Genomic DNA, 25,295 nt, shown 5'->3' with positions numbered 1-25,295 from the left:
CTTTGCTGTCCAGTACTTCCCAGGAGCCAGATAACTATGGCATGTTGTCTGCAGCCGGCAACACATTATTGATGAGCATGAGCACTACACCAAGACCTTCACAGTCCTTCACGTCTCACCTTTAAACAACCAGCAAACCGTAAACAGATCATTGTTCACAGGAAATTGCCCAGCTTCAGGACAACATCAGCCACATCACCGTACAACCCTGCCATGGCAACCACTGCAAGACATGTCAGAGTGTTGACACAAATACCACCATTACACATTAGGACACCACCACCAGGTAAAAATGCAAAGAGGCTGAGTTTGGTACCCATGAGAATGGTTTCAACAGGGGTCTTGCGTTTATGTCACACTATCGATGACCCCACGACACTATGCATTCTCTTTCACTCTCTCTCTCTCACACACACACACACACACACACACACAAGCCCACACTCACAAGGGCACACACACACCCTCTTACAGACTCGCACTCTCACACAGACCCACTTTCATACAAAATCTCTCTTTCATATGCACACACATTCATCTCCCCCACACTCACACCCATGTACGCACCCTTTCACAGGCTTATGCCCCATCACAAACAAAGTATACCAAGCTTACACACACTCACTCACATCCACTCACAACCCACATGTACACACTCACATGCACACACTCACTTTGTCTCACCTGCACGCATACACATATACGTTTATGGGGTGAATTTGTATCTGCAGAATTATATTTGCAGATACGTTCTATTTTGCTCAAAAATTGCATAACGTACAGTCAATTCATGTAATATTCTATAAATTCCACTTAAGAAATAGAACCAGTCTGACTCAAGATTGGGATAGAGACAGACTTTAATGCAATGTTTGAGCTAAGATGCCACCTTTGGTTAGAAAACCTGAAGTTTTCTTGAGTAGGTGACTTAAAAGTAGTTCTGGGATTTACATATGAAAGAACTGAAACAAGCAAACTTATTGTAAAAGATGAAAAACTTAATTTAGATTAATCATTTCAGCTGCATAAAAATGTCATCTTTTGTTATAAATTTTGTGTCCTCTGATCTTATACTCTACAACCATCTGATGAAGAAGCAGCGCTCTGAAAGCTAGTGCTTCGAAATAAATTTGTTGGACTATAACCTGGTGTTGTATGATTTTTAACGAAATACACCTTCTTTACCTATATGAGTGCAGCTTCACCTCTCATCCCCTGGCACTCAGTAGCAGCAATGCCTGCCATCTCTCGGGTGCTCTGAAACCACAACCATCAAGAAGGATAAGGGCCGCAGATACATGGGACAACCAACCATGGTCAAGTTCTGTTGTAAACCACCCACTATCCTGATTTGGAAATATATTGCTGTTCATTCAGTGTCACTGTTTCAAGTTCCTCCCCAGTGACATTGTAAATCTACCTCCAGCACATGGACTGCAGAGATTCAATGCGGCAGCTCACTACCACCTTCCTGAAAGGCAACAAGGGATGGACAATCAGTACTGACTCAAACACATTCCAGGAATAAATTAGAATGAAAAATATTGTCCAAACGTGGCCAATGCTGGACACTGAGTTTTGGGTTTTGTGAGTGCAGGCTGTACCTTGAAGAAAGTGAGGACTGCAGATGCTGGAGATCAGAGTTGAGAGTGTGGTGCTGGAAATGCATACCCGGTCAGGGAGCATCCGAGGAGCAGAAGAATTGATGTTTTGAGCATTCCTCATGAAGTCCAAAACATTGATTTTCCTGCTCCTTGGATGTTGCCTGACCTGCTGTGCCTTTCCAGCATCACACTCTTGACTCAGTCAGTACCTTGCTTGCTGTGAAGAGCTGAAGTGATATGCTGCTTGAAACAATATGTCAGTCTTTCAGAGGCATGGCCTACATACCGAGCATCACACAGACATTGACATACTACACATACCACATTACTGAGCTGTGAGATATATCGAAACAATTGAAAATGTACTCGTACCTGACTTGAGAATGTTTCGGCGCACAATAATATTTTTGCCATAAAAATGATTATGTGTGAATACTTGTACACAACATTAGTACAAGGGAAAATTAGTTGTACATTTTCAAAGGCCTTACACTTAATAAAAATTTGCTTTTCATTTCAAAGACACTTATTGTGATTTGTGCACTGTTCTCATCATATTGTCGTCACAAAATTGAATTGAATAAATGGATGGATTTGTGCTTCTTGGATAATCAAAAAGTGGGTATTGTCCAAAGATGTTGGAACTATAGTAAAGAGACTTTGCTCTTAATGGTTAGAAAAATGTTGAAAACATTTCCATCGATATTTCGATCTTGAGTCACACACAAGGATGTTGAGCTAGGATCATGCTGGCCATCGGTGTAGCTGCACAATTCTGTTTGGATACCGATGTTGTGGATCTGACATACACTCGATATGGTTTATGAGGAATGCCATGTGCTGCAGGAGTCCATTGCCTTTATGAAACCTTTATTCAAGATTGGATCCAAGGTGCTTAGGTGGCACAACAAAAAGCATCACCAGTGATAAACTTGCGAAATATGCTTGTTGGCAGGTCATGTTTATAAATGTTGAACCAAATTGGAACCCATACTGAGCCCTGTGCTAGACCATTGGCCAGTTTGCCCCATGCATTTCCTTGCTGTTTAGGAATGTCTCTAACTGGTCCGTTGTGAGGTATTGTGTAATTAACTGTCCTGGTCTAGTTTGGAAGCAGTCTGAACGGATTTAGGAGATGTTTTGGAGGTAATGGTGAGAGCTAATTACACTGTATCTGAATTCAGGTTTTTTAAAAGTAATTTTCAAAGGATTTGCTGATTGCAAGATGGTATGTTCACTAATCTGAACATGAATCAGCTGTTTACTACAGTTCCTGAATTGTGTGATCAGTACACGTGCACTCTGGTAATTTAATTATTGCTCACTTCAATTGTTTTCAACTGAAAAATAATGTGTGGTTTATTTTAAAATATGTAAGAAATAAAGTAAAATTAACTCTTCATTGTACAGAATAAGGAATGGGCCTGCGATTTATTTCTCACAGACTTATCAAGTAACAGTCAGACATTGTCCTCCTCACAGAATTCTGCTTTACAGCCAAAGTCCCAGGCAACATCACCATCCACTCTGGTGGATCCTGTCCACTGACAGAACAGAGTCAGGCAGAGGTGACTGCTACTTGGTATGTAGTCAATACAATGCTGAGTTATACTGCTCTGCAGCAAGTTATGAGAGAATCAATAAAAGGCAAACATATAATTGACCGCATTGTCTCCAATCTGCCTGCTACACATGGACCTTGCCAGTTAATATGAGTGGCCAATGGACAGTTCTGGTGGGAAAGAAGGGCCATCATCACATTTTGCACATCCTCCACCATCTTATGTAGCAATCTGTGTGCTGAATGGGACGGACTTCAAACCAATCTAGCAACTAACGATGAGGCATCCATAAGGCACAACAGGCAATCATCAGCAGAAAATCATATCGTGTACAACTCATGCAGTTTGCAACTTCACAGCCTGGCATCTCTCCCATTCTTCAGTTACCATCAAACCAGAGATCCACCCTGCTTCAATGAAAATTGCAGAAAGACATGTTGGGAGCAGCATCAGTCAGTCCTGACATATGAGAGGACAACCTGGAGAAGCTTTTATTCTTTTCAGGTAGAAAGCGGAGACAGCTGAGCTCACAACCAATTGCTAAGATCTAAGCTTTGCAATCCTGCCACATTCCATTACAATGAAACACTGGTTGAGGAGGCTGGTCTCCAACAACTGAACCCCTGTTATGGGGAGCGCAGCACCCCAGGGCAAAAATAAAGCTGAATCATTTGTAACAATCTTCAGCCAGAAGGGCCAAGCAGATGATTCATTTCAGCATCCTGCAGTGGGCCCCAGCACCACAGGTACAAATTTACAGACAATTTGATTTACTCAACAAGACATCAACAAATGGTGGAGACAGTGAAAATTGTCATGGCTGCAGAACCTCACAACATCTAACTCTAGAAATTGACCCATTCCTAGCCAAGCTATTTTATTACAACAAGAACACTGTTATCTACCAACAACTCCTCAATTTAGGAACCAGTCCAGATCCAAATGCACCAAGACTTGGAAGCCAGTTAGGCTTGGGCTGACAACTGACAAGTAACATTTGCACGACAGAAGTGCAATCAATAGTCATCGTTAATGAGAGTGACTCTGGCTCCTTGACTTTTTTAGATTAGATTAGATTACTTAGAGTGAGGAAACAGGCCCTTCGGCCCAACATCGAACCCTCTGAAGAGCAACCCACCCAGCCCCATTCGCCTACATTTATCCCTACACCTAACACTACGGGCAATTTAGCAAGGCTAATTCACATAACCTGCACATTTTTGGACTGTGGGAGGAAATCGGAGCACCCGGAGAGACATGGTGAGAATGTGCAAACTCCACACAGACAGTTGCCTGAGGCGGGAATTGAATCCGGGTCTCTGGCACTGTGAGGCAGCAGTGCCAACCACTGTGCCGACCATGTCAACACAAAATCACCCACTAACAACAACTCAGCTGTTACCATTAAAAATAAACTGAGCTGGATTCACCAAATAAATATCATGGTTTCTGATGCAGAACAAAGGTAAATAGATCATCTCCCAATACCCTGAATCCTGTACATATCTATAAGTCAGGTGTGTGATGGAACACTTTCCACTTATCTGGATGTGTACAGTTTCATCAACACTCAAGAAGCTTGACACTATGCATTACAAAACAGCCATCTTAATATTTATCACATTCACGCAATAGGGCAATTTCCTCACAGGCAGTCACTGACCCATGTAAACATGAAGCAAGGTGTCAGCAATAATATGATCAATCAGCATAACCTGCACACTTGACATTCAGTTAGTGTCCCATCAGGGTGACTCAATCCTGACCTCATTACACGTTTAGTTCAAAACAACTATCTCCAGAACTTAGAAAGAGTAATTATTCCTTCGCATCAAGTCACCATTTGACAGAGTGTGACAATAGGAGTCTACGTAAAATTATAGTTAATCAGAATCTGGGGAAAACACTCTGCTGATTGGAGTAAACAGTAGCAAAAAAGTGCATTTTTAAGTGTCAGTAATTCAAACTCCAGGACATCTCTGCAGTCATTGCTCACGAGGGAGTGTGTCCGAGGCTCAAGCATCTTCAGATGCTTCAATAATTGTCCCTCCACCATAAGGTCAGATATGGGAAAGTTCATTGATTTAATGACTCCTCAGATACTGAAACAGGTTCAAATGTAACAAAACTTGGAATATATCCAACCTTGGTCTGACAAGAGACAAATTAAAGTCAGCATAAACAAATGCCAGGCAAATATGATATTCAAGAATCAAGCCACCCCCTCAATATTCAAAGGAATGACCATCACTACGTCCCCAACAAGTTGTTTATCAGCTTTCTGGAGGAATTACCATTGGCCGGAAACTGCATTGGACAGCCATGTAAGTTCAAGAGCAAGTCAGAGGCCAGGAATCCAACAGTGGGTAACTCAACTCCTGGCTCTCAAAGATCTGTCCACCAGCTGTAAGCTGGAATTCAAGAGTGTGTGGGAATACACTACTGAAATAATCGAGGACAAAATGGCCCACTATTACATTGCATACATCCATCCTCTCCACCATTGTTTACCATCAACAAATTACACTGCAAAAATTCAACAAAGCTTATTATACAGCACATTCCAAACCCACCTGGATGGACAAAGGCAGCAGGGACACGTGAAAAGCACAGTCTGCAAACTTCCTCCTGCATTACGTCCGATTGATGTGCAATCATGAGTGGACTACAATTCTTAACTCCTCAATTCAGAAATCAGTCTCGGTCCAAATGCATGAAGACATGGAAACCAGCCAGGCTTGGGCTAACAAATGACAAGTGACATTGGTGTCACAGAAGCGCAATCAATAGTCATCGCCAATGAGAGAGACTCTGGATCCTTGACATTCAATGACATTGCCACTGAGAACACTCATTACCATTAACCAAAAATTGAGTTGGACTCATCAAATAAATACAGTGGTTTCAGACGCAGATCAAAGTATCTGCAGCAAATAGATCATCTCCTGATACCCTAAACCCTGTCATCCATCTGCAAGTCGGGTGTGTGATGGAGCACCTGGATGGACGTAGCTTGACATCATTCAAAACAGCCATCTTAATAGATATCACATCCACAAACAAAGTCACCCCACCATCAATGCAAAGTACTGGTAACATGCATGTTAAATAGGATGTGTTGCACATACTTCCTCAGCCCCTAAAAATGGCACATTCATCACACAAGATAACAAATAGCAAGAAGCACAAGTTCAGTTGATGCGTGGGGACATCATGGCCTTGTATCAGGGATCAAACCTAAACAGCAGCAGATAGGCAGAGCGCTAAGCAATTTTACAACATCCAGTCATGATCGGTGGAGGACAACTAAAAACAGATCACACAAATATCTCCATTCTTATTGATTGGAAAAGCAATCCATTCATGCAAACGATAAGATTAAATATTTCCAACAGTCTTCAGCCACAATTGCTATGGGGATGGTCCATCTTAGGGTCCTGCAGAGGTCATTCAGCAAATTCCATTCATTCCATGTGACATTGAGAAATGGGTTGCAACACTGGGTACTGCAAAGGGCACTGCCAAGATCCCTGGAATACAGTGGTTAGATTGAACCTTATTGGTGATGGTCAATGCCTGGCCTTTGTGTGGTGCAATATTACTTGCCAGTTGTCAGTGTAAGTTTGCATATTGTCCAGGTTTTGTTGTATTTGAATATAGGAGCAGACTTGAGGAGTAGAACATCTTATTCTTGTTCATACTTATCATGGTCATTTGGGAATTGAGGGAAACTCTCCATTGATTTGAATTTTCCCTGATTGCAGGTTTTGGAAGTCATTTTTTCAGCTTCAGAATGTCTCTGCAGGACTACCAAAGGGGAGTTTTCTTTGCCTAAACAGGGACAGAGTCTGTGATCTTCCTGATCAGACTTGGGAGATCAGTTCCAGGATAGATGAGAACAGCTGCAGAGGGAGACAGAGCCTGGGATCTTCCTAATTCCATATACCTCATGGCACTCACGCACATACTTTACCAAGCATACACACATAATGCACACTCTCTCACATGCACACACCCACACGCACACACTCACATACACATACTCTGTCTCTCCCACACACACCCCCACATATATGTTTGTGGGATAAATCTATATTTGCACAATTTTATTTTACTTTGCTCAAAAGTGCAGAACTACAGTCAATCCAAGTAAAATTCCGTCAATCCTACTTTAGAAATAGAACCAATCTGACTCAAGATTGGGACTTTAACCTTACACATTTAATGCATTGTCTCAGCTGAGATGACACATTCTATGAGAAAACCTGAAGTTATTTTGAGAATATGACTTAAAAGGAGTTCTGGAATTTACATATTAAAGAACCCAAACTAGCAAAACCAGTCTAAAAAGATGAAAGACTTAATCTAAGTTTGTTTAGAGTATTTCCGTCGCATGACACTGTAACCTTTTGCTATAAACTCTGTGTCTTATGGTCCTGCTCCACAACCACCTGATGAAGAAGTGGCACTTGAACGCTAGTGCTTCCAAATATACCTGTTGGACTATAACTTGATGTTGTGTGACTATTAACTTTGTCCACCCCTGCCCAACACTGGCTCCTCCAAATCAATATCTGGACAGTCATATTTTCAGGGAAACTTCTCATGTCTGATCTTATGATGGAGAGAAGTTTATTGAATATTCTAAAGATAATTGGCTCTCAGATGCTCTTTCTCTGAGGAATGCCCCCAGAGATATTGTGGAGTTCAAATTGCTGACACTAAGAACAACCTTTCTTGCCAGTGATTATTCAAATCTGCAGAGAGTTTTCCCCAGAGTCCAATTAATTACAACTTTACTCAGGATCTCAGTGTCACGCTCTGTAAAAGGGTATCTTGATGTGAAGAGTAATTACTCTCACATTTCTTCTGACCACCATCTGCTCTTTTGTAGCATGCTTGTAGTAAGGTCAGGAGCTGAGTGATCCTGGCGGAACACTAACTGAATATCATTGAGCAGATTATGCCAGTTGGTGGAATTCTATGATTCAATTCTGGCTGAAGATTCTTACAAATGTTTCAGTGTTCCTTTTTCCCTGATGGGCTGGGCTCCCCCATAACTGAGGATTCAGGTGGTGGAGAGCAACCTCCTTCTACAGTGCATCTGTTTCATTGTCTACCACCTTTGAAAACTAAATGTGGCAGGTCTACAGGCATGTGCTGTTAGACATGCAAGTCATCCTGTGTTGTAACTGAAGTCCATAAGAGTATCTTGAGGTTGGCCTGTCCTAACTAGGTCTGCCTGCTGCTGCTCTTGTCATGTCCTTCTGTGCTCTTATTGAAACAGAGTGGATCCTTGGTTTGAAGGTTACTGTAGAGTCGGAGAAATACTGGGCTGTGAGGTTGCAGACTGTATGAGTCATGCAATTCTGCTGCTGCCGCGGCCCATGCACCTTTTGGAGGCCTTGCTAGATCTCTTTCAAATTTGCCCCATTTTGTGGACGAGATGTGCTGCACGACATGTGGGAGGGTGTATTAAATGCGAAAATGGCACTTCTTCTCAACAAGGACAGTGCAATGGCCACTCTTCCTGATATATTAAATGGGGAGGGATGTCTGCAGCAGGTGGGTTGGTGAAGATGCAGTCAAGTATATGTTTCCCTTTCATTCCCCTTCCATCACCAGTCATGGCTCCAGCCATCTGACCCCCAGAATCACCCAAACCATACCACCCTCCCCCTCCCCTCCCCTGGCTGTCCCAACCTCCTCAAGTTGTTGGCGGGCCCACCCACACCCCTGTTCAAGACCCTTCTCCATTCAGTCCCTGGCGGCCCAGTCAGCAGGTGATGTTGTGGAACCTCTCTTGGTGATGAATATTGAAGCCAACCACCAAGAGTACATTCTATGGACTTTCCACGCTCTATGGGGCGGCACGGTGGCACAGTGGTTAGCACTGTTGCCTCACAGCGCCAGAGACCCGGGTTCAGTTCCCACCTCAGGTGACTGTCTGTGTGGAGTTTGTACGTTCTCCCCGTTTCTGCGTGGGTTTCCTCCGGGTGCTCCGGTTTCCACCCACAGTCCAAAGATGTGCAGGTCAGGTGAATTGGCCATGCTAAATTGCCCGTAGTGTTAGGTAAGGGGTAAATGTAGGGGTATGGGTGGGTTGCGCTTCGGCGGGTCGGTGTGGCCTTGTTGGGCCGAAGGGCCTGTTTCCACACTGTAATCTAATCTAATCTAATCTAATCTATGCTGCATTCAAACAGAGAAGTCTTGATTTGGGTGATTTGGTATGTGGGAATCAGCAGCAGGTTTCCTGGATGGTGTTGCAATGAGGCATCCTGGGATCTAGCATCAAGGCTGAGCATCATATTGACTGTATAAAAATGAGCTGCCCCCCTCTGCCTAGCTTTGTCCTGTTAATGGGACGGGACCTTACTGAGAGGCATATGGTGTTGACCCAGATATTGTTCTACTCACCAAGTGCTTTGCTATAGACAGTGTTCGACTGTTGCTTAATTATTCCAATGGAACTATATTGCAACACACTTTTACATTTTGTACAACAGAGTAAATTTCATTTTATTTCTTACAGATTTTAAAATAATCAAATGTCATTGTTTTTCTGTTGAATATATTTGAAGCGAACAGTAATTAAACATAATTATTCCACACTTTAGCGACTATAGCAAACAGCTGACTTATGATCAGATCAGTAAACACACCATCTTGCAGTCAGAAAATCTGTTGAAAATGACTTTAAATGCCTGAATATATATACAGTGCTACTGGGCCTGTCCAAAATCTCCAAAGCACTGGCCATTTCTTAAGCATGTCCAGAGGACTTCCAAACTGGACCTGGACAGTTATTCACAAAATCCTTCCCAACAGACCAAAGTCCCTCATAAACCATATCCAGTGTTTGCCAGTTCCTGAACATCAGTATCCAAACATAATTGTACAGCTACATTGATAGCCAGGATGATCCCAGCCCAACATCCTTGTGGGTGACTCCAGTTAGAAATTTCATTGCAAATATTTTCAGTGCTGTTCTAACCATTAACAACAAAATTGCATTATTTAAAGGAATGACAGACATTGACAATACACACGTTTTGATAGTCCAATAAGCACAAACCACCCGTTGAATCAGTTCAATTTTATGAGAACAATATAATAAAGAGTGCACAACTCATAATAAGGGATTTTGAAAGGATGTGTCTTGCGACTGCACACGAGATCAAATTATTATTACATGCAAAAACATGGAAAATATCCAACTATTTTTTCCCTTGTACAAATATCATGGGATTCTCACATAATCATTTTCATGGCAACAACGTCATTGTATGTCTCACCATTCTATAGTTGAAAAATGCAGCGCTGGAAAAGCACAGCATGTCAGGCAGCATCTGCGGAGCAGGTGAGTTGACGTTTCGGGCATAAGCCTTTCATTAAGAATATGGAGTGGGGGTGAACGGAGCTGAAAGATAAATAAGAGAGTGGGGGTGGGCATTGGGGTGTGAGGAACGTAGATGGAAGGCAATAGGCAGATGCAGGTGGGGCTAATAGCGATAAGACAGAGGGGAGGGTGAAGCGGATAGGTGGGAATGAAGATGGACAGATAGGACAGTTCAGGAGGGTGGTGCTGAGTTGGAGCTTTGGATCTGGAATGAGGTGTGGGAGTGGAGATGAGGAAACTGGTAAAGTCAATGTTGATGCATGTGGGACAGAAGATCTTCCTGCAGTTCTTCCTGCAGTTGTCAGGTGGCTTGGACTTGGCGGTGGAGAAGGTCCATCTTCTGGCATATCCCTGGCAAAGTTGAAGTAGTCAGCTACATGGCAGTGGAGGTATTTGGTACGTGTGTCCTAGAGATGTTCCATGACACGTCCTATAAGTTGGTGTCTTATCTCCCCAGTATTGAGGAGATAACATAGAGAGTAATGGACTCAGTAGATGATTTGTTTTGATGCGCAGGAAAAATTCTGCTGGATATGAAAGGATTATTTTGGGCCTTGGATGGAGGTAATGAACAAAGAGGCAGACATCGCTGGAGCCCATTTCTAACCCTTTCGTGGGTTTCCTCCGGGTGCTCCGGTTTCCTCCCACAGTCCAAAGATGTGCAGGGTCAGGTGAATTGGCCATACTAAATTGCCCGTAGTGTTAGATAAGGGATAAATGTAGGGGTATGGGGTGGGTTTCGCTTCGTCAGGTCGGTGTGGATTTGTTGGGTCGAAGGGCCTGTTTCCACACTGTAATCTAATCTAATCTAATCTAATCTTTGTTCTGGCGGAAGTGGGAGGATTCAAAGTTGTTGAGAGTGAGGATTAGTTCAGCCAATCGAGTGAATGTGTCAGTGGAAGGGTACTGGTTGGGTCGACTGGAGAAGAAGGACCAGCGGGCTTGGAGGTCTTTGCCAGGGCGGATGGATGTTTATTGGAACTGGATGTCCATGGTGAAGATGAGGTGTTGGGGACTGGGAATATAAAGTCATGGAGGAGGTGAAGGGTGTGGGTGGTCTCTCAAAGGTATGTGGGCAGTTTCTGGACAAAGGGGAACAGGATGGTGTCAAGATATGAGGAGATACATTCATTGGGGCTGGAGCAGGCGATGGGTCGACTGGAGCAGTCAGGTTTGTGGATTTTGGGTAAGATGTAGAACTGGGCAGTGTGAGTTTCTGGCACTAGATGTTGGAGACTTTGGATGTGAGATTCCCTGAAGGTGATGAGATTGTGGATGGCCTGGGGGATGATGGAAGGTGAGGTCATGGTCAGACGGGCAGTAGGTGGAGGTGTCCATAAGTTAGAGTCTTGCTTCAGCACTTTAGTGGTTGATGCGCTATTGTCTGTTGGTTTGATGGTGAGGCTGAGGTTGGACTGCAGGAAGTGGAGGGATGCGCTTTGCGAGGGTGAGAGGTTGGAGTGATTGAGAGAGGTGAACAGGTTGAAGCGATCAATGTCACTGCAGCAGTTGGTGATAAGGTGATCAAGAGCAGGTAACAAATCAGCACGGAGTGTCCATGTAGATGGAGTATGTTGGAATTGAGAGGAGTCCTCTGAGGCTGGATGGGAGTTCAGATGGAAAAAGAAAGCTCGGAGGAAGCTGAAAAATGTTCAATGTCGCAAGGCGAATGGAATTGTCCCGACTTCAACATACTCCATCTACTTGGACACTCCCTTCTGGTCTGTTACTCAACCTCAACCTTTTTATCTCCAACTGATACCGTGACATTGACCACCCCAATCTGTCCACCCCCTCACCCACTCCAAACTCTCACCCTCGCAACACATGGCCATCCACTCCCTGTGGTCCAACCCCAACCTCGCCATCAAATCAGCGCACAAGATGGGGGGGGGGAAGGTGGTCATTTGCAGTACTAACTTCTACAGTTCTACAGTGCTGAAGCCAGGCACCAACTCACAGACACCTCCTCCCCCTTCTACTGCCCCCTCGACCCCAACCTGACCTGCCATCACCAAACCATCATTTCCCTGACCATTGCAACCTCATCACCTCAGGGGATCTCCCATCATCAAGCCTCCAACCTCATATTCCTGGAATCCTGCACCACCTAGTTCTTCCTCTTACTCAAAATCCATAAACCTGACTGCCCTGGTCGACCCATCGTCTCAGCCTGCTGCTGTAACACCGAACATCTCTGCTCATATCTTGACACCATCCTGTCCCCCTTGGCCTAGGAACTCCCCACATGCATTCAGGACACAACCCATGCCCTCCACCTCCTCCATGTTTCCCCAGCCCTCAACATCTCATCTTCGACATGGACATCCAGTCACTATGCAGATCCATCTGCCATAGCGAAGGCCTCCAAGCCCTCCATCTCTTCCTCTCCCACCAACCCAAAGAGATCCACTTCACCAACACAAGCATTCAATTGGCGGAACTGGTCCTCACTCTCAACAACTTCTCCTTGGAATCCTCCCACTTTCTTCAGATCACCCTGACAACTGCAGGAAGAACGCCTCATCTTCTGTCCCACATGCATCAATATTGACTTTACTAGTTTCCTCATCTCCACTCTGTCCATCTTCATTCCCACCTATCCGCTCCACCCTCCCCTCTGACGTATCGCTATCAGCCCCCACCTGCATCTGCCTATTGCCTTCCATCTACATTCCTCACACCCCAATGCCCACCCCCACTCTCTTATTTATCTTTCAGCTCCCTTCACCCCCACTCCATGTTCTTGATGAAAGGCTTATGACCGAAACGTCAACTCACCTGCTCCGCAGATGCTGCCTGACTTGCTGTGATTAGATTAGATTACTTACAGTGTGGAAACAGGCCCTTCGGCCCAACAAGTCCACACCGCCCCGCCGAAGCGCAACCCACCCATACCCCCACATGTACCCCTTACCTAACACTACGGGCAATTTAGCATGGCCAATTCACCTGACCTGCACATCTTTGGACTGTGGGAGGAAACCGGAGCACCCGGAGGAAACCCACGCAGACACGGGGAGAACGTGCAAACTCCACACAGTCAGTTGCCTGAGGCGGGAATTGAACCCGGATCTCTGGCGCTGTGAGGCAGCAGTGCTAACCACTGTGCCACCATGCTGCCCACTGTGCCACCGTGCCACTGTGCTTTTCCAGCGCTGCATTTTTCGACTATAGAATGGTGAGACATACAATGACGTTGTTGCCATGAAAATGATTATGTGAGAATCCCATGATATTTGTACAAGGGAAAAAATAGTTGGATATTTTCCATGTTTTTGCATGTAATAATAATTTGATCTTGTGTGCAGTAGCAAGACTCATCCTTTCAAAATCCCTTATTATGAGATGTGCACTCTTTATTATATTGTTCTCATAAAATTGAACTGATTCAACGGGTGGTTTGTGCTTATTGGACTATCAAAACGTGTGTATTGTCAATGTCTGTCGTTCCTTCAATAATGCAACTTTGTTGTTAATGGTTAGAACAGCACTGAAAATATTTGCAATGAAATTTCTAACTGGAGTCACCCACAAGGATGTTGGGCTGGGATCATCCTGGCTATCAATGTAGCTGTACAATTATGTTTGGATACTGATGTTCAGGAACTGACATACACTGGATATAGTTTATGAGGGACTTTGTTGGGAAGGATTTTGTGAATAACTGTCCAGGTCCAGTTTGGAAGTCCTCTGGACATGTTTAAGACATGGCAGTGCTTTGGAGATTTTGGACAGGCCCAGTAGCACTGTATATATATTCAGGCATTTAAAGTCATTTTCAACAGATTTTCTGACTGCAAGATGGTGTGTTCACTGATCTGATCATTAGTCAGCTGTTTACTGTAGTCGCTAAAGTGTGGAATAATTACGATTAATTACTGTTCGCTTCAAATACTTCAACTGAAAAACAATGATATTTGATTATTTTAAAATCTGTAAGAAATAAAATGAAATTTACTCTGTTGTACAAAATGTAAAAGTATGTTGCAATATAGTTCCATTGGAATAATTAAGCAACAGTCGAACACTGTCGAGAGCAAAGCACTTGGTGAGTAGAACAATATCTGGGACAACACCATATGCCTCTCAGTAAGGTCCCGTCCTATTAACAGGACAAAGCTAGGCAGGGGGGGGTGTAAGAAATGGGGAAGTGTGTTGTTTTTGCAGAAATAGGAAAGCAAGAGTGTGTATGTGCAGAAAAGGGGTACAAGAAAAATATCAGTTAAGCAAGCATTAGGGAAATGTGTCTTTATCTTTAATGTATAATTGTGGAAAATTGAGTACTAACTTTAGTGCGGAATTATTAAAGCAAATAATTTCTTTCATCATAATGTTTTAAATAATAGTCTCAGCAAAATAGCTGAGATAGCTGAAACGCATAAACTAGGCACGAAAAGATACATTGTTAAAACGTATGTTCAAGAATGGAATGTACCTGTGAACAATGGAAGATGTTACAAGCGATGTAAAAAGAACATCAAGATCCAAGTTTAGCAGAATCTTCCTTATGTCAGCACTTACAGAGGGAAGGGTCGCCAACTTGGATAATAAGACCAGATCGCAAGTTAGTCAGAGAGTAAAGTTGATTGGGTAATGTCGGAGTCAGAAGAGGTGACCTCACACAGCTCAAAAGTATAACTGTGTACTAGTTTGAATGTTCATTGCTCATTTGTTTCTGCATTTGATGCCCTTTCTTGCAAGGTTATCGAATAAATTGTCTTGTTTCCAGTTTTGGTGGTCTCGTCTAAATTTTATTAAATTTGTTTCTAACAGATTTGGGTGCTCGTCCTGGGATCCCAAGCTCCAGTCGCTCAGCAATTTCTGGGGAAACGGAGAAGGTGCACGTCACTGATTTCGGCAGTCTCTATTTTCTGTCCTTACCACGGCGGCTCAGGCGAGCGTGATCTGGACTGGGAGACCCTGGAAACAAGACGGGCAGATGCAGCGGGTTCGGTTGGGTAACTCTTATGCACAAGACCCGGGTAAGAAAAGGTCTTAAAAGATATATCCGGGTGACCTGGGTAGGCAACGGTAGTGGTTGCCAGGTATTGCTGCAGGACAGGGCGCACTGACACGTGGTGAGTTTGGTCGGGTAACTCTTTTGTACATAAGACCCGGATATAGGCAACGGTAGTGGTTGCCAGGTATTGCCTAGGGACAGGGCGCGCTGACACGCAACGGGAGGTTTGGTCGGGTAAGCGACCAGAATAGGCAACGGTAGTGGTTGCCAGGTATTGCCACGGGACGGGGCACGTTCATTCGACCAGGTAACTCTTGTGCACAGACCAAGGTAAGAAAATTGACCTTTAAGTATTGCCTTGGTGGTCGGGGACGTACAAGAAGTACGGGGAATTGACAACATATAAAATAAAGTATTTAATTGGCTAGATTAATCTGACGAGTAAGGTGTCTACCTGATTCGATCACCCAGCCTTAGACCAGTTGTTAAGAGGGGAAATCCCCCACATGAAGGTCAGGACCCTGAAGTGGGTGTGGAAGAAGGTGACACCGGACCTCAGGTAAGGCTAACTAAATTACATAAAGAAACGGCCGAGTATTGAAATGGGGAATGTGAGAGGTAATTTCGGTTTAAACTTTAAGATGTGCCTGGACCACAGACTGATCTATAATAAAAGACAAAACTTTTGTTTCTTTTCTAGAACATTTTATATACTCAAAAGTAGAATAGTTTAAATTGTGCAGAATGCTGACAATTTGTGAGCAGAGTAAAAACAAACAGGCTAGTTTAAATTGTGCAGAATGCTGACAATTTGTGAGCAGAGTAAAAACAAACAGGCCCTTGATTGATGAAACCATTAACACAGGCAGGGAAGGATGAGTCCTTGACTGATAAGACTCCAGGATAGGGAAACGACTCAAGAGACATCTGCTACAGATTGCACAGACAGAGAAGAATAAGTCTTTGACTGATAAGACTACAGGGTGAGAAAAACAACAACTTTAGAGACTCTGGAGACATTTGTTGCAGACTTTGTGATAAGAATAATGATGTTTTTAAGAATGTGAACCTCATGGCTTGTTAGAGCCAAGGAGAGGAGGGACTTGTACTGAATATAATGGGAGACTTTGTAAGCCTCAGCGCGCCTTTTCTTCAAGGGTGCCCAACTCTGCAGACTTGACTTGTTAATAAAATTTTGTTTTCCTGAATTTGTCTAGAGCGATTATTGAGAAGCGATTTTCGTTTCTAACAACTTGGGGGCTCGTCATCCGGGATCAACACTCCGGCCGCAAGGGGAGTTGAGGAAGGATATCGGAGAAGGTGCACCCTGCCGAGTTCGGCAGTCCCTGATTCCTTGCTTGTCGCCCCGCGCGGCTTGAGCGAGTGATATCCGGGAGGCTCAGGAAAACAAAGGAGGGGTGTACTCGAGGCAGTGGGGACGGTTAACGATCGAGTAATTTCGGTGCACCGAACCCAGGTAAGAAATAACTTGCGGGGACCGTGTTTCCGGAGGACTGGAGACCTACGGGGTGCCTGTGGATTTTTTTTTCTACAGAGACGTGGGACTCAGGAATCTAGAGACCGGGGCTCGCCTGTGAGGGATTTTGCAGAGACCGTGTTTGAGGAGGAACGTGTACCTACGGGGTGCCTGTGATTTGTGTCACAGAGACGTAGGACACAGGAATCCAAAGACCGGGGGTGCCTGCAAAGGAACCTGGGCGATCACGGGACTGAAGGTCCGGGAATTGGCTACATTGTGATAGATTATCACGGGAAAAATACGAAGTCCTCGGAAATGGGAAATAAGGGATCTAAGGCGATTAAGGGAAAGGTAGGCTTAAACAGGGACAATGACACATACCCCGGGGTACCTGACGATAGTCCGTTAGGGAGAATGCTAAATAATTGGGATCAGGGTGGAAGAAAGGGAAAATCTAAAAGGAAGATGGTAAAATACTGTCAAAAGTGGTCCCAGAAACCTATTCAGGGCGACTCAGTATGGTGGCCTAGATTCAGTACTGACGAAGACTGGGTCCGGCAAGCCCTCATTTTATATGTCAATTCAAAACCTGATGTTAATCTGGAAGAAAGTGATTATGCCCTTTGTTGGCTACCGGTTACGATATCTTGCCAAATGCAGGTAACTAATAAAGACTCGAAAGGGCAGAAAGAATGGGACCCTTTAGATCACTTCCCGCCGCCCTACGTGACCCCGTCTGCCCCACAAAATGTTCCTTCGGGTGACGACGATTCAGGGGAAGGGGAAGAAAATGGGGAGGAATCACAAACTACCTCAGGGGTACAGACCAGATCTCAAGCTGGAAGGGGTCACAGACAAAACCCTGTCTCGATTGCAAGAATGAATCCACTCCGGGAAGTGCCCATGGGGGCCGAGGAAGGAAGAACGGGATATGTGAACGTTCCCTTGATGAGTACTGAAGTACGGAATTTCAGGGGGGAGATGAAGGGTCTACTAGAGGACCCCATGGGACTTGCTGAACAATTGGATCAGTTCCTGGGTCCGAATACTTACACGTGGGAAGAGATGTGTTCCATCATGAAAACATTGTTCTCTAGCCAGGAGCGTCAGATGATACGACAAGCTGCGCTCTTGGTCTGGGAGAGAGAGAGAGGAGGAGGAGGGGAGCAGAAGTTTCCCCTCACCGACCCCGAGTGGGATAAGAACACGGAGGAAGGACGGCGCAACATGAGAGACATGCAGGAATATTGGATAAAAGGAATAAGACACGCAGCCCTGAAGGGGCACAATTTTACCAAGGCCTTTGGTAATCATCAAAACCCGGAGGAAACCCCTACGGACTTCCTAGACAGGATTAGGAAGAATTTGCAGCAGTTTGCTGGGGTGGACCCTGAGACGGACGTGGGACAACAACTCATACGGGTAGAGTTTGTATCAAAAGCCTGGCCGGACATACGAAAGAAGTTAGAGAAAATGGATGATTGGGATAGTAAATCTTTAAGTGAACTACTACGGGAGGCGCAAAAGGTGTTTGTGAGAAGGGACGATGAGAAGCAAAGGAAGGCAACAAAGATAATGATGCAAACGGTGCAACAAATGACAGCTGGAAGAAAGGAAAAGGGAGAGCCGTGGCAGAAACAGGAAAGGGGAGAGTCGTGGCAAGAGCAGAGGAAAAGAGAACCATGGCCGGAACAAAGGAAGAGTGCAGGAACGCGAGACCGCGACAGGGAAACGAAGAGGACACTCAGATGTTACTATTGTAATGAAGAGGGACATTTTAAACGGGAGTGCTCCCGCTACAAGCGGGAGGTGAGGTCGTACGCCCTGATGGAGGAAGATTAGGGAGGTCGGGGGTTCCTACCCTTGGGGCAAAAGGACTATCGACAGGAATCCCTGGTAAACTTGAAAGTAGGGCCCCAAGGATCGAAGATCACATTTATGGTGGACTCGGGAGCCGAAAGATCAAGTATAATCCAAATACCCCCCGGCACCCGAGCAGGAGGAAAAGTTATGGGGGTATCTGGAATTGGAGGACAGAAATTACAAGTCCCAGTGGTGGAGGACGTGGAAATTGGGTATGAAAACAGAACTACTAAACGAGACCTCCTTCTACTGCCATCGGCGGGGTTTAATTTGTTAGGAAGAGACTTGCAGGTCAAACTAGGGATCGGAACGGTACCAAATAACGGGGAAATGGTGGTAAGGTTGTTCGCCCTCACCGAAGAAGATGATCAACAAATAGACCCGGAAGTATGGTACCGAGAGGGGAACAGAGGGGGTCTAAACATCAAACCTCTCCAAATCACCATGTTACCAGGAAGAGGCCCGGTAAGAAGGAAACAATACCCGATTGCTATGGAAGGACGGGAGGGGTTACAACCTGTGATAGAAAGATTAATCACAGATGGACTACTGGAGGAATGCATGTCCCCTTTCAATACTCCAATACTCCCCGTGAGGAAGCCGGACGGGACATATAGGCTGGTGCAAGACTTGCGGGGGTTGAATGAAGTAGTCCAGGCTAGATACCCGGTGGTACCTAATCCCTACACGTTAATGAGTAAAATTCCCCCTGAACATGAATGGTTCAGCGTAATAGATCTGAAGGATGCCTTCTGGAGTTGCCCCCTTGACGAAGAAAGTCGGAACCTTTTTGCCTTTGAATGGGAGAATCCCTTCACAGGACGAAAGCGACAGTTAAGATGGACGGTCTTGCCGCAGGGATTCACGGAGTCACCCAATTTGTTTGGACAAATACTGGAGCAGATCTTAGGAGGATTTCGGTGTAACGCGGAGAATCAATTGCTCCAATATGTCGATGATCTCTTACTCTCAGGACCAAGAGAAGAGGAGGTGCGAGCAGACACCGTTGCCCTGCTGAACTTCCTGGGGAAACAGGGTCTACGCGTCTCCAGGACAAAACTCCAGTTTGTGGAGCGAGAAGTAAGATATCTGGGCCATCAAGTCAGTAAGGGGCACCGCCGTACCACGCCAGAACGAATATCAGGGATTACGGGTATGCCAATACCCAGGACGAAGAAGGAAGTCAGACAATTCCTGGGACTAGTAGGGTATTGCCGGATATGGATTGAAAGTTACACCACTTTAGTAAAATTTTTGTACGACAAACTGGGACAAGAAGGACAAAAGGTGGACTGGTCAGATGAGGAGGAGCAGCGATTTAATATTATTAAAAATAAACTGATTCGAGCTCCGGTATTGGCTTTACCCACCCTGAAGGAACCGTTCCAGTTATATGTCAATAGCGCCGGCGGAATTGCCCAGGGTGTGCTTACTCAGCTGCGGGCAGGGAAACGTCAGCCGGTTGCATTTTTGTCAAAAATGTTAGACCCTGTGTCATGTGGATGGCTGACCTGTATACAGGCAGTGGCAGCTACGGCAATGTTAGTAGAAGAGGCCCGAAAACTTACCTTTGGAGGAAGGATCACAGTATACTCCCCACATTCGGTTAGTGCCATACTGGCTCAAAAGGCTCACCGCTGGTTAACAGACTCTCGCATCCTGAAGTATGAGACGATTTTGATGACCGGGAACGATCTCAATTTTGCAAAAGATCTCAGTTGCAACCCAGCCCAGTTTCTGTACGGACGTCCTGCAGATGGGGAACAGGAGCATGATTGTGTGGAATTTGTGGACTTGCAGACCAAAAGCCGAGAGGACCTGCAGGAAGCCCCGCTGGGTGAGGGACAGGAACTGTATATCGACGGGTCCTCCCGGTGCATCAGTGGAGTACGATATAGTGGCTATGCTGTCATAGATGGTGCAACGAAACGGACGATTGAGTCCGGACGACTGCCCGGGAAGTGGTCAGCCCAATCCTGTGAGTTGTACGCCCTCCAGAGGGTCCTGAAGTTGTTGGAAGGGAAAGTGGGAACCATATATACTGACTCAAAGTATGCATACGGAGTCGTTCATACTTTCGGGAAAATCTGGAAAGAGTGAGGATTGATAACTTCCCGGTGAAAAGAATTAGCTCACGAACAAATGATCAGCCTAACGTTGGAAGCCCTGGCGTTACCTACGGAACTTGCAGTAGTCCATGTACCCGGTCACCAGAAGGGGTCGACACCGGAAGCGGTGGGAAACCGGCTGGCAGACGAGGGAGCCAAGCGGGCAGCGGTCGAAAAATCCGTCCAATTGTTAACGTTAATACCGTTGAGGGAAGGGCTCGCTAAACAACCCGTCTTCACCCAGGGGGAGATTGATAAAATGGATCAATTGGGTGCCCGGCTAGATACTAACGGGAAGTGGACGGTTCCTGATGGGAGACAAGTACTAAACAAACAGATCACCCGGGGTATTCTGCACCGATTACACCATCAGACCCACTGGGGGGTGCAAGCCATGTGTGACACAATCCTGAGAGACTATGTATGCAGGGGGATATACACATTAGCCCAACAAGAGGTAGTCGGATGCCCCACTTGCCGGCGTATTAATCGGAAGGCCATGCGTTCTATGCCAGCCGGTGGTCAGCCCCTCGCGATTAGGCCATTTCAGAGGATCCAAGTCGACTTTACAGAATTACCCCCAGTACAGAGATGGAAATATCTGCTAGTAATAGTAGACCATTTCACTCACTGGGTAGAGGCTTTCCCAACTGCCAAAGACGATGCACCAACCGTGGCCCGACTGTTGTTAGAGAACATAATCCCGAGATATGGCATAATGGAATCTATCGACTCCGACTGCGGGACGCATTTTATTTCTAAGCTACACCATTTGATCTGTACTGCCCTGGGTATCCAATGGAAATTCCACGCACCCTGGCATCCTCAGAGTTCGGGTCGAGTTGAGAGAATGAATGGCATGCTCAAGACCCAATTGACTAAGCTGATGTTAGAAACTAAGTTACCCTGGCCAAAGTGCCTGCCCATTGCCCTATTGAGGATACGTACGGCACCTCGCCGAGATGTCGGGGTTTCCCCCTATGAAATGCTGTTCGGATTACCGTATTGGAGTAAGGTTGATGGATGTCCCACTCTACAAGGGGGGGATGTATTTATCCGAACCTATTTACTGGCCTTATCCCGTTCTTTTGCAGAACTCCGGAGGAAAGGTCTCCTGGCTCAGACTCCGCCGCTCGACTTCCTCCTGCATAAGGTGGAGCCCGGAGATTGGATACTTGTTAAGACCTGGAAGGCCGAAAAGCTCCAGCCGCGGTGGGAAGGACCGTTCCTGGTTCTGTTAACAACTGAAGCAGCTGTTCGGACGAAAGAAAAAGGGTGGGTCCACGCGTCAAGGATAAAGGGGCCTGTTCCGCCTGAAGAAGAAAGCACCTGGACATGCGAGCAAGGGGACAAGCCGTTGTCGGTAAAACTGAAAAGACAGCAATAATGAACTCTACTTGGACTGTATTGGTGGGGATATTGATCAGTTTACTCCTGTATGTGGGGGAGGGTGAGGGGAGATGTGACAAATGTCGAACTACAGTAAGACTTGGGATTCGAATCTATTCGGGATCATTTGTGTCCCATTCCTATGTGGACGATAGGTGTTACGATGTGAGTGCACGCCATGAATGTTGGGAGGATGGGAGACCCTATTATCAGGTATATAATAAAGGATACGGTGGCAAAATCCATGGATGCCCTATAAATGACCGCTGGGTGTGTATTAGCAAAACTGGGAGGTGGGACCTATCCTCCGTGTTGCTCAGGGAGCAGGTTGACAGAGTCAAGGAGACCAAGATACAGATCACTGATCGGGGGTTGGGGAAAGAGCAAGACCGTCAGGGAACGGTCGTGCTCCCTAAAGTGCCATCTGTATACGAAGAGGTAGAAGGAAAGATTGAACTCCCTGATGTTACACAAAACCTGTTTATTGATCTCACCTCTAGAATAGCCACTGTTTTAAATGTTAGCAATTGCTGGGTCTGTGGGGGGCCGCATATGTCGGAACAATGGCCGTGGACTGGTCAAAGCTTAGACATAGGGGAATTGCTGCAAACCACTTGGACTCATGACAACGACAGAAAAAGCCAGGGGTGGAGACTGACAAACAGCCCTGAGGGCCAGTTCTGTATTGAAGGCAAGGGGACCGTGAAGGTAGGGATTAGCCCCTGTCAGAATATATTGGATGCAACCACGCGAGTATGGTGGCCTGAGGATATTACTTGGTACATTGCAAACCGAGGTCATAAAAATTGCGTTCCATTACGTACTGATTCCTCCTCTGATGAATTAGGTTCTGATTCTTCCGATGGCATGATGAGAGTCTGGAGTGGTGGTTGTCGGGGGAATCGATGCTGGGATACTCCTGTCCAGACTCTGGTCCAGGAGTCCGAATACTGGAATTGCAGTGGTCCTGGTCCTTATGAGGGCGTCCCTGGGGTAAAGGAGCTGTGGGATGACGTTGTGAGGCAGGGAGGGCCTGCTCCAGATGGCCTATTTTGGATATGCGGTAATCGGGCATACTCCAAACTGCCCATGGGATGGGCTGGGGTATGCTTCCTGGGTCTAATACCTGCGTTCTTCCTATTACCCCGGGAGGAAGGTGATGATTTGGGAGTTAAACTCTTTGACTCCCTGCGTAGGTCGCCAAGGGATATCCAAGTCGGTGATTGGGGGGATGAGTGGCCACCGGCCCAGATTATTGAATACTACGGGCCGGCTACGTGGGCACAGGACGGATCATGGGGATATCGTACTCCTATCTATATGTTAAATCGAATTGTCAGGCTCCAAGCAGTCGTAGAGGTCATTACTAACCGGACTGCCCTGGCCCTGGAGATGTTGGCTAAGCAGCAGGATCAGATGAGGGCTGCTATATATCAAAACCGACTTGCCTTGGATTATCTGTTGGCCTCGTAGGGGGGTGTGTGCGGGAAATTTAACCTGACAAACTGCTGTCTAGAAATTGACGATAATGGTAAAGCGGTTTTGAAAATTTCCGATGAAATTCGGAGATTGGCCCATGTGCCAGTACAATCTTGGCGTCCTCTTAGTGGCATCGGATGGTGGGATGGTCTCCTAGGTGGTAGCTGGTGGCGCACGGCGTTGCTGGTGGTTGGGGGAGGCATGATTCTTCTTCTCGTATTACCCTGCCTAACTCCCTGTATTCAGTTTTTAATTCAGAAAAATATTTCCCGACTCCAGGCAGTGGTGGTTCCACAACATGGGACGCGGGAACTTAAAGTGATGTTGCTGCGAAAGACCAAGGATTTCCCAGGCCCTTGAGGGAGGGGGGGCTTATCTTGGTCAGGCACATCTTAAAGAAAGAAAAGGGTGGAATTGTGAGAGGTAATTTCGGTTTAAACTTTAAGATGTGCCTGGACCACAGACTGATCTATAATAAAAGACAAAACTTTTGTTTCTTTTCTAGAACATTTTATATACTCAAAAGTAGAATAGTTTAAATTGTGCAGAATGCTGACAATTTGTGAGCAGAGTAAAAACAAACAGGCTAGTTTAAATTGTGCAGAATGCTGACAATTTGTGAGCAGAGTAAAAATAAACAGGCCCTTGATTGATGAAACCATTAACACAGGCAGGGAAGGATGAGTCCTTGACTGATAAGACTCCAGGATAGGGAAACGACTCAAGAGACATCTGCTACAGATTGCACAGACAGAGAAGAATAAGTCTTTGACTGATAAGACTACAGGGTGAGAAAAACAACAACTTTAGAGACTCTGGAGACATTTGTTGCAGACTTTGTGATAAGAATAATGATGTTTTTAAGAATGTGAACCTCATGGCTTGTTAGAGCCAAGGAGAGGAGGGACTTGTACTGTATATAATGGGAGACTTTGTAAGCCTCAGCGCGCCTTTTCTTCAAGGGTGCCCAACTCTGCAGACTTGACTTGTTAATAAAACTTTGTTTTCCTGAATTTGTCTAGAGCGATTATTGAGAAGCGATTTTCATTTCTAACAGGGAATAAAAATAGTGATTTGAGTTTAGAAGGAGACATTAGAAGGACGTCCGAGGACCACATCCCAATGGACAGTCCTTTAGGAAAAATGTTAAGAAATTGGAAGTACAATCCTCGGACGCGAGGAAAGGATAAAAAAGAAATAATAAAGTTTTGTTGTTTTGGCCAAGTATATTTTGGCCTAAATATGGATCAGACGAAGATTGGCTATGTCAAGATTTAAATATATATGTAAATAAGAAACAAAAATACTCTCATAAAAAATCTGACTATGCCACCTGTTGGATAGGGAGTCCGAAAATCCTTCTTTTGAAAAAGTCAGAAGAAGGTGATGAGGAAACGAAGGTTTCCCGTTGGGATCCTTTGTCAAGTTTACCCCCCCCCTTACGACAA

At 45.4% G+C, this 25,295-nt stretch overlaps 1 protein-coding gene across 1 annotated transcript in view; it reads left to right on the top strand.

Moving 5' to 3' along the window:
* LOC148138673 (uncharacterized) overlaps positions 1-24,860 on the top strand; it is a 190,133-nt gene extending 165,273 nt beyond the window's left edge. The window contains exons 5-6 of the mRNA XM_087981226.1: positions 15,342-15,550; positions 22,074-24,860. Coding sequence (XP_087837352.1) covers positions 15,342-15,472 — 131 coding nt within the window. The 3' untranslated portion in view covers positions 15,473-15,550; positions 22,074-24,860. The remainder of the gene's footprint in view (positions 1-15,341; positions 15,551-22,073) is intronic.
* Positions 24,861-25,295: the final 435 nt, after the last annotated feature.

Source organism: Chiloscyllium plagiosum, unplaced genomic scaffold, assembly GCF_037043375.1.
Source record: "Chiloscyllium plagiosum isolate Xiang-an unplaced genomic scaffold, Cpla_swu_hap1 HiC_scaffold_39, whole genome shotgun sequence".
Lineage (NCBI taxonomy): Eukaryota > Metazoa > Chordata > Chondrichthyes > Orectolobiformes > Hemiscylliidae > Chiloscyllium > Chiloscyllium plagiosum.
Note: the sequence above shows the minus strand (reverse complement) of the source record. Positions and strands in the feature narration are given on the sequence as shown.